Source organism: Eretmochelys imbricata, chromosome 4 (genome assembly GCF_965152235.1).
Source record: "Eretmochelys imbricata isolate rEreImb1 chromosome 4, rEreImb1.hap1, whole genome shotgun sequence".
In the NCBI taxonomy this organism is placed as follows: Eukaryota; Metazoa; Chordata; order Testudines; family Cheloniidae; genus Eretmochelys; species Eretmochelys imbricata.
The window spans coordinates 135515469-135531490 of NC_135575.1; the positions used below are offsets into that span (position 1 = coordinate 135515469).

Sequence of the window (16022 nt, forward strand, 5' to 3'; positions counted from 1 at the left end):
ATTCCATACTTCTTGGATTTAGTCAACCCACTGCTTCAATGGCTGTAGCTAGACATATTGAGCTCTGCCATTCTTAGAACGACCTGGTTTCTTTGTACAAAAGCATTTTTAGATAGGGGCACATTCTCTCCTACAACAGAGCTCGACTCAGCACACCACAGCTGATTCTGGCCCCCTAATTCTGAGAGCCAGCCTTCACTTTGACACCACTTACATCAGCTGAAGTAAGATCTAATTTATGCCATTGGCATGGGATCCTTAATAGATCCTGTGCCAATGCAAGATGTGCAGCACCTTCACCCACATCTGTCTTCCTTCTACACCAGCGGAGAAGGGGCCAGATTTAGAAAATTAATGCCCTGGAGAGTACTCACCAATGCCAGAAGAATTCTTTTCTGATGATTTGCAGCTGCCTATGGCTCCTTTATGCCATTTAAGTAGTAGATATCATCATTACAAATATAGGGCCTGCCAACCTCTCTTGAAGGGATAACAGAATTCTGTGAAGTTCCCTTTACAGAGTTGCCCCTGACCTGTTCAGGGGCAGAGAGTATTGAGCTCCTCCTGGGATTCCAGATCTAAAACCTTGGGGGGTTTATGCAATTTCCATATAATCCCAATGCCTCAGTCTCTGCTGCTGACTTCATCAAATACTCAGAACTGGAATCCTGAATATGTCCTGGCATGGCCATGACTTTTACAGCCTCCCTTTCCTTGTTAGCTTCCCTTAGTCTCTCCCCATGTTCTTTCATCACTTTCCCCAATGTTTTTGTGTAGTGGGAAAGAGAAGCCAATATGCACTGCCACTACCGGACAGGAACTGGCTGTAGTTGCCACTACAGGACTTCCTGAGCTGTGAATAAGGAACACGAGCGGGAGGAGAAACACGGTCAATTTTCCATCCATGATTAGAAGTCTAAATACTACAAAAGTTTCAGATTTTGGTATGTGCCTAGCCACTCTTATTGGAAAACAATGGATATGTACAGTAGAAGGGCATAAATACATTGAATTAGGAGGATAAATAATTCTTGATTCCCAGTTCTGAGACTGCAATCAAAGGATTTTAACACATTTGGGAAGGATGTTTTGAACAAATATGTTTGAAATGATTCACTCACATATTCATGTTTGAATTCCTGAAAATAGTTTTGGCATTACGTTTTCTGTGACTTCCCTTGGAAGAGAACTTCTGTAGTATCAAATCACTGTGTTCCTTGAGCTGTACCAGCACATGCTCAAAGCAGCCAATCATAATCAAATACGTTTAGCAGAACCAGGATCTTGTATTGATTCGTCAAAAACCTGAAAAACTGTTTTGGTCAGTATTGTAGCCAAACTCAAAGCTAATCCAACTTTACACACCCACCTAATCATCAATGGTGACTTAAATAAGAGAACAGCACTTTCTTTTGCATGAAATGTGTTTTCATATCAAACTTCCTTAAAGGGATATACTGAACCCTGAGTTGTCAGTTCCAATAGCATTTGTCAGCCGTCTCACTTCTGATGGTATTTCATAATAGAAAAGAATGGCCAATATCTCCCTGACAATAGTATTGCATATTTCTCGGTCTAAAGATTACAGAGATAGCTTATCAACAGTGGTCTTTTCTATAAATAATGATGAATGAAAATTAGTATGCAATGATTTGTTGGTACATAGAACAAAGGGCAGCACAATTGGGAAAACATAATCTAATCGGGTTCCAAATCCCGTCTCTCCCCACCACAAACACACTGAAAGGGCAACCTGCATGTTGATCTCATTCAGAAAGCACAGCATTCTTTATGCTGCATGAATAATAGTTCTGTGTGCCGTAGCATACGCTGCAAAAAAAAAAAAAAAAAAGCGCCATTAGGAAAAGCATGTGCTGACCACATTAAAAATATGCAGGATGGTAAAAGACCAAATGTAATTAAAACATACAAGTCCAGAAATTCGAATTTGCAGAGCCCTGACTGCCTTTCTGTGAGAAGGATTGCACAGAATTCTAAAACATGCCGTGGTGAGAGGGTATCAGAATAAAAACATATTCCCAACAAATGACTATAAAATTCAAACGTTGATCTTGAAAAAAATAAAAGAAAAAAAATCCAAAGATCACATTTTCTATACTCATTCTCAGAACAAGAAACAAACACCCACCCCCCATCTAATCCTTATGTGCCTTATGAATCCAGGCGAGTTTAAACAAAAGGGGTGGGGGGAAGAAAGAAAAAAATCTAATTCTGTTCTTCCTACTTAGAAATGCCAGGCTGCTGATGATAATTTTTGTGTGTGTGTGTTTGAGAAATGGAGAGAGAGGCTTAAAGTATTTTCCATTTCATCAAAGAACATATATTACTTTACTGGCTCACTAAAATGTTGGTTTTATGCCCACCCCTTTTCAATCTGCCCATGTCTGAGATGCACAGTGCAGGCGTACAATCATGAGCAGCTTACGACACTCAGTGAGCACTAGGTGCCTCTGCATGCTTTACCAACATACTGCTCAGCTGAAGGGAAGGGATTCTTGCTGTCTCTCTCTCTGCTCTAAGCATCACCTAACAAGCAAAGCGAACAAAGAATGGGAAATAAAGCTATCCTTAGCCGGTCAGTGAGTGAATTGTAATCTGTCTCTGTGGAGTAAAGGTTGTGCTGGTCAATGGTCGTTTCAAATGATGGACATTAAAGAGATTGTCAAATCCTGTGGAGTCGTTAGTAAAGAGTTTGGAGTTTTTTTCACAACGTCACAGTATTAACTGCAGAGAAAAGGACAGAGAGAGAGAGAAAGAGAAGATCAAGCTCATGCACATAGTTCTGAAACTTGCACGTCCTAGAAGTCAGCTAAAAAGCTAGCTGGACATCCCTTTAGCTCTTTGAGCAGAAGCAAAATAAGACATTGTGAGCCTGCCAGCTTTGCACAAAATTGAAAGGGACTGAATTTGTAGCACAGAGAGGTCTTTTTAAGTTCTGCATATAATTAGTCCAAACACAAAGGAAGCAACTGAATGGAGGTTGTCACTCTCTGGAAAAGGGTGGGTAAGACACTTTTTAATTAAATTCTTTCATGAAGAAAGATTTTTTTTTCTTTGCTGCAGCATCTAACATGAACAAAATCAACATCTTTTTACCTGTGAATGTCTGTGAACTTTAATGCTGCACAGCTCCTGCATGCTGTAAAGTGAAATATTTGCTTGTGTCTTTTTTTCCCCCCTGAAATAAAATATGATGTAGAATTTGAAAAGATTTCAATGGACATTCTCAAGCATATTTGGAAATATTCTTGCTAATGGATTTCCTTCTTATTGGTCTCTGTTTAAACTGGTTGCTGAGGAAGCCCCCAGGGTTGATATTGTGTACACTGGGTGTCTTTTTAAAAATGCTTCCAGCCGTGAATAGTGGGTGTCCACAGCTATGTCGGTGTGAGGGCAGGCTTTTGTACTGTGAGTCATTGAATCTTACAGAGATGCCTCGCAACCTGTCGGGCATGATGGGCTTGTCTCTGCGGTACAACAGCCTTTCAGAGCTACATGATGGACAGTTCACAGGGTTAATGCAGCTCACGTGGCTCTATCTGGATCACAATCACATTTGCTCAGTGGAGAGGAATACCTTTCAAAAATTGCGGAGAGTTAAAGAACTCACTCTGAGTTCCAACAAAATCACCCAACTGCCCAATACTACTTTCCGACCGATGCCAAACTTGCGTAGTGTGGATTTATCATATAATAACCTGCAGTCTTTGGAACCAGATCTGTTTCATGGGCTGAGAAAACTAACAACTTTGCACATGCGGTCAAACGCCATCAAGTTTGTGCCAGTGAGAATTTTTCAGGACTGTCGCAGCCTGAAGTTTCTAGACATAGGATACAATCAGTTGAAAAGCCTGGCTCGAAACTCTTTTGCAGGCTTATTTAAACTCACTGAACTACACCTTGAGCACAATGATTTGGTGAAGGTGAATTTAGCCCATTTTCCAAGGCTCATTTCACTGCATTCTCTCTGCCTACGAAGGAATAAAGTCACTATTGTAGTCAATTCCTTGGACTGGATATGGAAATTGGAAAAAATGGATCTCTCTGGCAATGAGATTGAATACATTGAACCTCATGTTTTCGAAAGTGTACCTCACCTCCAATCACTGCAGCTGGATTCCAACCAGCTAACCTACATTGATCCTAGAATCCTCAACTCCTGGAAATCACTCACTAGCATCAGCCTTTCTGCAAACATCTGGGATTGCAGCCGTAACGTTTGCGCCTTGGCCTCCTGGCTAAGTAACTTTAAAGGTCGCTATGACAGCAATCTGCTCTGTGCCACCCCTGAATATGCACAGGGAGAGGATGTTTTAGATGCAGTGTATGCTTTTCACTTATGCGAAGATGCAGAAGACCCAACAAGTGTTAACATGCTATCAGCAGTAACAAACAACAGTGACCAAATGTTCACTTATAGCCCTGCCACAATAATATATGATGTGCAGGATACTGAAGGAGAAAGAACAACAAATGCCATAACGGTAACTATCCCCAGTGAAAACACTGAGAATGCTGTTCAAATTCACAAGGTGGTGACAGGGACCATGGCACTGATTTTCTCTTTCCTCATAGTGGTTTTAGTGTTGTATGTCTCCTGGAAGTGTTTTCCAGCCAGCCTAAGGCAACTCAGACAGTGCTTTGTGACACAGCGCAGAAAGCAGAAGCAGAAACAAACCATGCATCAAATGGCTGCCATGTCAGCCCAGGAGTATTATGTTGATTACAAACCCAACCACATTGAAGGAGCCCTGGTGATCATTAATGAATATGGATCTTGTTCCTGTCACCAGCAGCCAGCAAGGGAATGTGAGGTGTGATTTTCTGTGGGGATTTAAACAGTGTGCAACCAAATAACAATGGGCAGACAGTTGGATGGGGGTTTACTGTGCTTTTCTGATAATTTCTGATGCACTTCTTTGCTGAAATTGTAAGAGGATCTGTCTAAAAGACTTGATATGTTAGCTTTATTGTGTCTTAAAATCTTCAGGACAGTCAGTCCTAACATTTCATATGATAATATTCCCTTTGAAGATCTGACAATATTCAGGAATCCGAGAGTGTAAAAAGGTACCAATTATTGATTGATTTTTTTTGTAAACTACAAAAACGTTTAAAATAAAAAAAATAGCATTTACAGTTTTTACAGACTGGTGTATACTACATGAATTGTTACCTGTATGCAAAATACAACAGTTTAACCTCTTTTCTCTTCACATAAAGTGTTGAAATGAAAATCTATCAGCAAAGAAGCCACATAAAATTGAAAGATTAAAATTAAGCAGATGGCTTCACAGTGTAATTATTACACATCCACATACACCATGTTATTGAAAACAAAAAAAAGCATGGCATAGCAAATATATTTTTGTTAATATGCTACCTGTAACAGTATATCACTAAAAGAAGGAGCTGAGTCATCTTGGAAAGGCTAAAGTTCTAACCTGTCACAAAGAAATATTTCTGAAGATTTTTCAAGATAGCTGACTTCTGAGTTGTACTAAGAGCCACAAAGATGCAGCATTTCCCATCAGTACATTCTGTATCTGAATTAATTACATTGCAAAGTCTGATTAAAAAAAAGACAGCCTAAAAAATGCTACTTTGTCTTTCCCTTTTTTTAAAAAAAACAAACACCTTATTTTAAAGGGCTTATTTAAAATCTTCTATCATTTCCCCCTTTCATGCTCTTATGCCGTATGCTAAAGGTAGAGAAACCATTTCTCTCTGCAATGTAGAGTAATGATGAAAGGACTAAGGAGGCAGCAATCCAATTTTCAGTGGTGAAAGCTCTGTGTGTTTCAAAAGTAGAACCTTGGGTGTAACACTGCAGGCCCATTAAGCATCGAGTGATTAGACCATACTTATGGTTACTATAGTAAACCACTGTCTTGGGATTGGGATAGCTTGTCAGTCACTGTAATCACAAGACATCCTGAACAGCCCCTCCTTTTAAAAATACCTGCAGAGGAAGAAAGTATATGAGCCCACCTCACTAAGTATTGACACAGGGATCGGTGATTACATTAACAGTGCTTTGTTAATCCAGAGCCATGCAGCGGTTTCATTTTATTGCCCTTCTTTAAATGCTTGCTTTTCCTTTTGCATTTTGGATTTTTCTCTCCAATATGTAACCAACCAATATGTACTGACTGCTCTCCACTCATGTCAATGAAAACGAGGGTGTTGCATTTTTATACCATCAGGCAGTGCATCTTTTCAAACCTTCCTCACACAGCATACCCTTCTAATAAAATGTTACAGATAATGGAGTTTGTAAAATGTATACACTTTGTACCTATTTCTTCATGCTAGGGCTAGCAACAACGAAAGGAAGTGCCACAAAATTGACATTTTTAATGTTAACTTAGATGTACAATTTTTTTAAAAAATGCCTATGACACTAACACAGATTTATAAAATGCAGATCATGAAAGGAGCAACCCAAGTTTTTTTCTGCAGAGAAGCTTAGTAGGCAATAATGTTTAATTGCATAAAAAGGAAGATTTTATAAATTATTTCTAAATGTCAAATGAGCATATCCTTTGAAGAGCCAAAGCTTACTCTTTGTCTGCTTAACAACTTTCACCCTGATTTATATTAATTAAATATGAAGTATTGCTGTAGTGTAATCAGATTATTTTATATAGTAAAACTACAATATCATAAACGAAAGCCATGATCCGCATCGGTAGAGGATCATTTTTTTCATTATTGCAAATTTGAAACTCAAAAATGAATGCTTTTGTTTTTAAGCCACTTACAATTTCCCTGCTGTCTTGAAATTTGCTCAGACTATTCTAGCTAGAATGGTATTTAACCATTTAAGCAATAGTGCATTTCTCTTTATGTTCCACTGCAAATCTGCAAGGGTCTAATTCTTCAGCCACTGAAGTCAATGGCAAAACTCCCATTGACTTCATTGGAAGAAGATCAGGCCCTAAATGAGCAGTGATGAGCAGTGATGGAACCAACAGCAAGACATCCCCTTGTTTGTTTCTGTGTCTGCTTAGTTTTGTAAGACAAAATACTTTACACAATGTTAATTTAGAGCCATATTTTCCAGTCTTTGCTCATGAAAATCTCCACTGAGTGCAAAGGGGGGTTTTGCCTGAGGCAGGTCTGCAGAATTTGGCTTTCTAACTTTAATTACAAGCACTATGATACACCCCTCAAATCAAAATGTAACTTTAATGTCATTTTGCAAACTGATTGGTTTAAGTTGGTTTGACAGAAAGCTTTCAAGAGCACCCCAAAGACAGTTAAAATTCTACATATGTGAAAAACATTGAACTGCCTTTATTTCTTCAGTAACTCCTGTTGCTATAAGAAAAAGTGCCGGTGTCTTCATTTTTCCTCAGCGTTCATGTACATAGAAGATGTCTTGGTGCATGTAAATCTGCTGCAAGACTGGTGCAAAACATACCAGCTTTCCTCATATTTTTAGCATGTGTGTGGGGTGTGTTTTACATGCAAGTCACTGCACACATCTACAGAATTATTCATTCTGTTTATCAGTGTTAGCAATTTCAAATGAGGTTTTGTGAGACTTGAACAATTCAACCTTGGTGATTTATTCACCTCTATGCTTCATGCATCTTGCATTGGCACCTTAAGTAAACTAAGAGAGATAATCTGATTTTTAAAAGTGCAATACTTTTCACAATGAGGGCTAATCACATTACTTCCTCTTACCAGTTCTCTAAAAGGAGAGTAGTTACCACCAATGACTTGCTTCCCATTGCAGAATGATAGCTGAACCCTCCACACATAAGATAACAGAAATTCAACTTCAGAGATGATATTTTTCAAATAATCACAAACAATCTTTTTTTCTAAATAGACGAGTGACAAGACAAACTTCTGCTTCTTCAGGTCTCCAGAGGATACCTGTACATATCTCCTGGGAGTCCTGAGCAGTCACCGTGGCCCCTTGTCATTTAAATTAAGCTATATGGCTATAAACCACAATGATGCTCTAAAGGCTGCCCAAATCTCTTCTGAAAGTTAATGTGAGAAATAAATGAATATTCCAAATGCAAAGGGGAAGCATTTATTGTGTTACAATCCAACTAATCAAAATACGGTTATTTCCGTCCCGTTTCAGGCAGCTTGCATGGGTATATTTGAACATCACTACCTTTGTAGTGTACATGGAGCAATAGGAGAAAGCTCTTGCTGATTATTCTTTTCAGATTTGAAATTCAACTAACTATCCACAGAAATGTCAGTGTTTCTGTTCTGATCCCCTTATCAGACATTTATAGTATGGGTACAAAAATATGCTTCTAGGTGAAATGTGACACAGTTTCTCACCCAAGAGGTTCTAGGGGAAGGTTAGTGAGTAAAACTATTTTAAATAAATCCCCTTATTATGTTCCACTAGAAAGACAATCTCCCTTTTTTAACTAGGCAATTAGCTCAAGCTGTTCCTTTCAGTATTTTCACACACAAGGCAAGGCAAGGAAACTATCTTTCATGAGGATTGTTAATACTCAGTCAGTGTTATGGATCCATAATAGACAATCTTTTGCTACTAACATCAATACACAGTCACAGTGTACCCAATAATGGTTTTGAAGGAAATGTTAGTGTGTATGCTCTGAATACTTATGAGGGATGATTTATGTCCCTTCCCGGCTTTTTCTTTTAATTTCTGAACTACAGAAAAAAATGACCTGAAATCACAAAATCAATGTAATGTATCATATTCTGTATCTGGCCTGAATTTATAAATACAAAGAAATTCTAAGTTAAAGCTGTAAACTCCATCCTTTAGCTTCCTCATTGTGCTTAAGTACTGCTGGTACTTAAGTACACCAGTGGATGATCTTACATGCCATATGCACAGCAATCTCTACGTATTCTATAGTGGGCTAAGGATGAAACCTTAGATGAAGCTCTTAATCTCCTTGCTTGTGTATATCAAAGAAAGATCATATACCTGAACATATTTTGTATAGTTTAACATACACGGTGTGTTTTTATGGTCAGGGTACTGAGAAACTCTTCAAATGTCTATATTTAATCATTTTCTTCTGCTCTGATAAAAAGCCCAGCCATTGCTTTTTTCCAGATATACTAAATTTGTTTCCTTCTGTGTCTTGTTCTACTGTGGTTGCAAAAGAACATTCTAAATAAGAAGCCCAGTTACTTCAGACAGCTTTCAGAAAGGCAAATGGGAAGCAGCATTTAATTAGCAAGCTTATTATTACTGCTAAAATATATTCAAATTAAAGAAAAGAGGAAGGAAATGAAGACAAGGAGACAAAAGACAAGGAGGAAAGACTTAAGTGAAGAGGACTAAACCAGGTCTTTTTTTAAAAAAAGATGATAAGCCTAAAGGACTGGCAAAGATTTAAAAAAAAATCGAAGACTGAGGTGGGTAGAGAAACATATAGCTTTACAGAATGAGCAAGCAAAGATGGAAGGGCTTGTGGAAAGGAGAGCACAATAAAAATATAGGTTTGCAGCATAAGAAAGACAAAAAGGAAGGATGGAGGAACATGAAGAAAGGAGAGAGAAGGATAGGTGACAAGGCAGGCAAGATAAATTAGCTTTTTCTGTGTGTTACCTCCCATGTTCTAATTGGGGGAGAGCCATCCAAAGACATTCTAGAAGGATACTGTCTCTCTCACTCTCAGGCATGAACACACACACACACTCACTCAGTCACTCACTTTCATTGGGAGGCGAATATAAACAACACTGTACTATTCCCTCTCCAGAACACTGGTAGTTCAATTCCAACATCATGTCCCTTTTTCAGTTTTATCAACAGCATTTCCTAGTTGTATTAGTAGCAACTCACTATGGACTTTCTAGAAAACTAGATATTTATACCAAAAGCAGTTTGCTTTCCTAACAAAAAGTGCCCATATTCAGAGCTGAGCTTGTGCTCAACTGATTCTCTTATTAACCATACCCAGACTCAATCTCTCTCACACTCAGGTTTTGTAGTCACAGGTATTACAACAAACACATATCAGGCATTTTTCCCATGCACAATTTATCAGTATGCCACAAGGTTGCTTTTCAGGATCAGTCCAGTGTTAACAAGTTGAATGTCCGGTTACTTGAGGACACATATACTTATCCTCAAAGCCTGAATTTGTCTGGTGGGCTGGAAAAAATGCCAGAGACCTAAGATTAACATTTCAGATGAATACTGACACATACCAAACCCATTCACTTATTAGAAATAACCATTCAGAGTATTTATTAAGTAGAAATCAAACAATCAAAACCATGCAAAGAATTCCTCACATCCTGTGTTACAGCAGAGAAACTTGCTGAAAGAACAGGGTTGAATGCAGTCTACCTCAGAAGTTGTCTTAAAAAAAAAAAGGCCTGACTACACTAAATTAATGAAACAAAGCAACAATCTAGCTGGCAAGACAGAAATTTGTAATTGGGTGGGTGACTGTGAAGAACCCAGCTGAATGCCGAGGAGCACTATAATTTTATTGCAATATGTCAGGTTTATAGTGAACATATTTGCAGTGAAATCTGTATTTCTCTTCCAGACAGACATTTTATCATTATTATTAATTAATATTATTATTATCGTTATTAATAAAATGTCACTTGCTGGTACTCAGACACAATTGTTTAGGATTTAGACGAATTGTTCTTGTTCTCTAGTATCAGTCATCCCTAACACTCTACTTTCAAGGCCAGGAAAAAGGACGAAGAAGCTGTGGGAAATAATTAAATGTAGCCGACCAAAATGAAATGGATTCTGAGTTCAGAAATGTGCCAACTATTTACATGAAGGGAGAAGAAAAGAAATGTACTTTACAAAAGCAATGTGTAAAATTCAGCGCTCCTGGGAGCGAAGAACTATTAGCAGTAGCCAAATATAAACAGAATGAGCAGGTGCTAGGCAAACATCACACACAGCTCTACTAATACACCTCCGTCCTGATCCACACCAACTCTCCTGCACTGTTCAAATCTGCAGCAGGCACAGCTAGTAATGCCCAGCTAGGTGTTTTTTACTGTGGACAGCATGGGATTATGACCAATTCATTTCCATTTGTGACATTATCAAGAGCTGACTACAAGACTCCAAATGTGACAGGTTTGCATCAAATCCACTGTACCAGCTAGTCCTCATACTTAATGAAGATGATTTTAAATTATGATTGGCTTATATGATTAGTGACTAAGCACATAGCCTCAGCAGACTTTCCTCTGTGTTCCTCTGAAGACATGCTGTTCCCTTTCCTACTAACAGCAATCTGTAGCAGCAGAGTTTAATGACAGAAGACTTCAAATTGTTTTGTCAATAAAATCCGCGATAAGAAATATGCATGTGTGTATTTAACTGATAGAAAAGGAAATTACCCAATTCAGGTATTCACTGCAGCCTGACTCAAGACTCAAGTTACCCAAGACTCAACTGAACAGCACACCTCTGTGTTCGAATGGGTAGTAAAAGGTGCAGGGAAACAGCTTCCTTATAGATGTGGGACTCAAACTGGCAACTGTTTTATGAAGATCCTTTAAACACAGATTTTCTTTCCTGTTTGTATTAAGTCTGCTCCATTTTTATTCTCCTTCTTTTTCAGTTTCCTCTTATCCCTGTCTTTCCACTCCCAGAATTCATACATCAGCTGAAAAAGAATTTGAATCAAAAGAAAAATCAAATCAAATCAAATCTGAAAATCCAGAACTAAACTGCAAGAATAGTTCACAGCTATTGAATTCTAGGGGTTTTTATTCTTTTAGCAACTGCCAGCTCTTTGAAGCACGTCTGCTATCAATGGCTCGTGTTTGCAAGACTAGAGCTAAAGTGAGCTCTCTGGAGTAAACCTGAATCTGCGTCTGTAGTTCAATGCTTCTACTGACAGTTTGGCTTGCTAAGAGAGAGTGTGGTAAATATTAAAGAATGTTAATAAAAATGAGATAAAACATCTAGGGATTTTTTAAACTAAACTTGGCTCACTACTAAAGTTTATCTTGACAGAAAATTTACTTCTCTGATCCAGATCATTTCCCAAAGCAATTTTCCAACAGCAAACATAAATTTGTGGCTGCTGCTAAAAGGTTTTCAATCCCAATGCTAAAGAGGCCACTGAATGTCAAATGTTTACCTCAACTTCATGTAAATGTCATACTGTATTGGGCACCATTACTTCACATTAGCATAATCAGCTGCTCACTGCCATGACCTTAAACCTTAATGTGAGACATTTTTGCTTTCCATATAAACAACTACAGCAAAGGATCATACCATCAGTTCATATATCTAGATAATATCTTGTTTGTAATTAACTACATTCATACATACATACATACATCTGTAATTACAGAATGATAACCTAATAAGCTGCATTCCTTTTTACTACATGAATTTATGTCAATGGGCTAAGTAATTCCATAAGATTCACAGTACAGAAAGATCCAAATCAAAGTACCAATGAGGCTGGAAAACTAGTGCTACTGACAGAAATGTGGTACAGGGCCTAGTACTACCAGAGATGAGGTGAAAGAAGATATTGCTCATATGTTCCTAAACATGAGGCAACCGGGGGGAGAGTAAATGGACAGGGGGACAGGCAGTATACATGATTGTACTCTATGGATAAAACACCATGGACCAGAATGATCAAACTCCAGAAGTTAATGCTTTCTGAGACAGAATTAACTGCGAATAGTGTGTGTATTAGAGATCAAATTTGAGGAATCAAACTCACTGGAGATAACTGGCAAAAGTAAACAGTGCCCAGTGAGGATTAGTCAGACACAGAAGTGATGAATGCCTACAATGGGGATGGCCCTCATCAACAGATCATGACATGACATGACATCCACCCAAAGACACAATCAAAGTACAAAACAAGTATATGCACCATATACAGGGGGAAACCAGAAGTCCACAAGATCTAATATAGACACTCCTGAGAACCTTCCTTTGCTCTGGTATTTTCATGCTTCTTTACCCTTTATCACCATCTGTTACCCACATGGAACCTCCATTCCATTTGGCTTAAGTGTACAATGATGAAACCAGAATTTGCTTTCAGGGGCTAGCAAATGGGAGTTTTGCGAAGGAGTTCTCCATGTGAAGGAGGAGTGAACCTTGTGGTGAGTTTGTTGTCTGTTAGTGGTTTGTTTTCGTGTGCTTGCTTGCTTGCTGTGTGCCTGCTTGATAGAAATTTATTGTGTGGTCTGTTCAGGGGGCTGTGTGCTGAGCCTACGGGCCTGCCAGGTGAGGCTAAAATCTGCCTAAGGAGGCTTTAGCCTGTCATCCCTTTAGGATTACTTCATAAGAGGGGCAGGGCTAAATCAGAGAGAGCAGGGGTTTTAAAAACCAGCTCATAAGTGATCAGAGGAGCCAGCAAACAGGAGCTGCAAACAGGGGAGTTTTTTCAAGGGAGCATGAGCCAGATACACCTAATAATCATTCTCTAAACTTAGGCCAATAACACTGCCTTCTCTCTCAACACTCTCCTCCCCACCCCCTCTCCCCAACAAACATAAAGTAACCCTGCAAGCGTAAAAAGAATGCAGGCAAAAGTCTAGCATCAGAGTGCAGGGCTATCCAGTTTATTGCACTGAATGAAGCATGTATGATTACCTGCCTGGCAGGTGGCATATGTGTGTTCAGAGCAACCAGCGCATGGCACCCAGAGACCGAGGATGGGGTCCTGAGACCAAAGTGAGTGAACTACAGGAGACAGAGCGGTACATAGATTAGACTTTCTGAGATACGTAGAACGGTCCCACCCCCCACTATGACAGCCTCTGGGCTGTCAAGGAGGATGAACGTCTCAAGGAAGGAGAACATCAAGCTGGAGCAGAAGGAAAGAGAAAATGATTAGGGCTGGGTCACATGACTTATGAGGAGAGGCTGAGGGAACTGGGCTTCTTTAGTCTGCAGAAGAGAAGAATGAGGGGGGATTTGATAGCAGCCTTCAACTACCTGAAAGGGGGTTCCAAAGAGGATGGAGCTTGGCTGTTCTCAGTGGTAGCAGATGACAGAACAAGGAACAATGGTCTCAAGTTGCAGTGGGGGAGGTCTAGGTTGGATATTAGGGAAAAAAACTATTTCACTAGGAGGGTGGTGAAGCACTGGAATGAGTTACCTATGGAGGTGGTGGAATCTCTATCCTTAGAGGTTTTTAAGGCCCAGACTGACAAAGCCATGGCTGGGATAATTTAGTTGGAGGTGGTCCTGCTTTGAGCAGGGGGTTGGACAAGATGATCTCCTGAGGTCTCTTCCAACCTTAATCTGCTATGATTCTATGAAAGGATCCCATAGTTGGGACCCTTCTGCCAAACAATATCATGGTATCCTCTCGCATTGAGGACCCCTCTCTGGGAGGGTGGACCCTGTTATTAGGAAGAGACTTATCTTCCATTCTGATCTTACAGAGTTGTTCTCTTATCTTTTTTTGTTCTTCTAATAAAGTTCTGTTTTTTAAGAATCTGATTGGGGTTTTTGGGTCTTAAAAATCCAAGGCTGGTTTGTGCTCATCTTGTTTATTCTCAAGCCTTCCCAGGAAAGGGGGTGTAAGGGCTTGGGGGGATATTTTGGGGAAATAGGAACTCCAAGTGGTCCTTTCCCTGTTCTTTGTCTAAATCACTTGGTCGTGGCAGCATACTATTCAAAGACAATGCAAAATTTGTGCCTTGGGAAAGTTTTTAACCTAAGCTGGTAAAAATAAGCTTAGGGGTGTTTTCATGCGGGTCCCCACATCTGTACCCTAGAGTTCAGAGTGGGGAGGGAACCCTGACACCACCTAACCAGAAAGAAGAGGTGGATGTGGCTTTTAAAAACAAACAAACAAACAAACAAAATCATCCAAAGCATAGGATTTCATGGTGATGGGGGACTTCAAGTACTCAGACATCTGTTGGAAAAATAACACATCAGGGCTCAGATTATCCAACAAATTCTCAGAATGTATTGGAGACATTTTTTTATTTCAGAAAGTGGAGAAACCTATTGGGGAGAAGCTGCTCTAGATTTGATTTTGACAAATAGGGATGAACTGCTTGAGAATTTGAAAGTGGAAGGCAGCTTTGGTGAAATAGTAGAGTTCATGATTCTAAGGAATGGTAGGAGGGAAAACAGCACAGTAGAGATAATAGATTTCAAGAAGGCAGACTTTAGGAAACTCAGGGAATTGATAGGTAAGATCTCATGGGAAGCAAGTCTAAGGGGAAAAACAGTTCAGGAGAGTTGGCAGTTTTCCAAAGAGACATTATTAAGGGCACAAGAGCAAAATATCCCACTGTGTAGGAAAGATAGGAAGGTTGGCAAGAGACCATCCAGGCTGAACCAGGAGATCTTCAATGATCTGAAATTCAAAAAAGAGTCCTACAAAAATTGGAAACTAAGTCAAATTACAAAGGATGAATATAAACAAATAACAGAAGTATGTATGAACAAAATTAGACAGGTCACGGCAGAAAAAGAGATTAAACTAGCTAGAGACATAAAGAATATCAAGAAAACATTCTACAAATACCCTAGAAGACAGAGGAAAATGAAGGACACGGTAGGCCTCTTATTCAATGAGGAATAAAATCATAACCGAAAATGCGGAAATGGAAGAAGTGCTAACTGACTTTTTTGTTTCAGTTTTCACCAAAAAGGTTAATAGACATTGGACGGCCAACATAGTGAACGCCAGTGAAAATAAGGTTGGATCAGAAGTTAAAGTAGTGAAAGAACAATTTAAAAATTACTTATATAAGTTAGGTGTCTTCAAGTCACCTGCTCTTGATAAAATACCTGTTAGAATACTCAAACAGCTCACAGAGGAGATATCTGAGCCTTTAGGGATTATCTTCAAAAAGTCATGTAAAATGGGAGAGATTCCAGAGGAATGGAAAAGGGCAAATACAGTACCAATCTATAGAAAGGGAAATAAGGACAACCTGGGGAATTACAGACCAGGCAGCTTAACTTCAGTACCCGGAAAGATAATTGGGCAAACAATTAAACAATCAATTTGCAAACACCTAGAAGATAATAATATGATAAG

At 39.1% G+C, this 16022-nt stretch overlaps 2 protein-coding genes across 5 annotated transcripts in view; one reads left to right on the forward strand and one right to left on the reverse strand.

The window, feature by feature from the left end:
* CTNNA2 (catenin alpha 2) overlaps positions 1 to 16022 on the reverse strand; it is a 715434-nt gene that overhangs the window by 216137 nt on the left and 483275 nt on the right. The gene's annotated exons all lie outside the window — the stretch shown is intronic.
* Positions 3276 to 4841, forward strand: LRRTM1 (leucine rich repeat transmembrane neuronal 1). Its single transcript, XM_077814690.1, has one exon. The coding sequence runs from the start codon at positions 3276 to 3278 to the stop codon at positions 4839 to 4841; it is 1566 nt and encodes a 521-aa protein (XP_077670816.1).

Coding starts and splice junctions, on each gene's coding strand:
- LRRTM1 (XM_077814690.1), top strand. CDS start 3,276: ATGGATTTCCTTCTTATTGGTCTCTGTTTAAACTGGTTGCTGAGGAAG.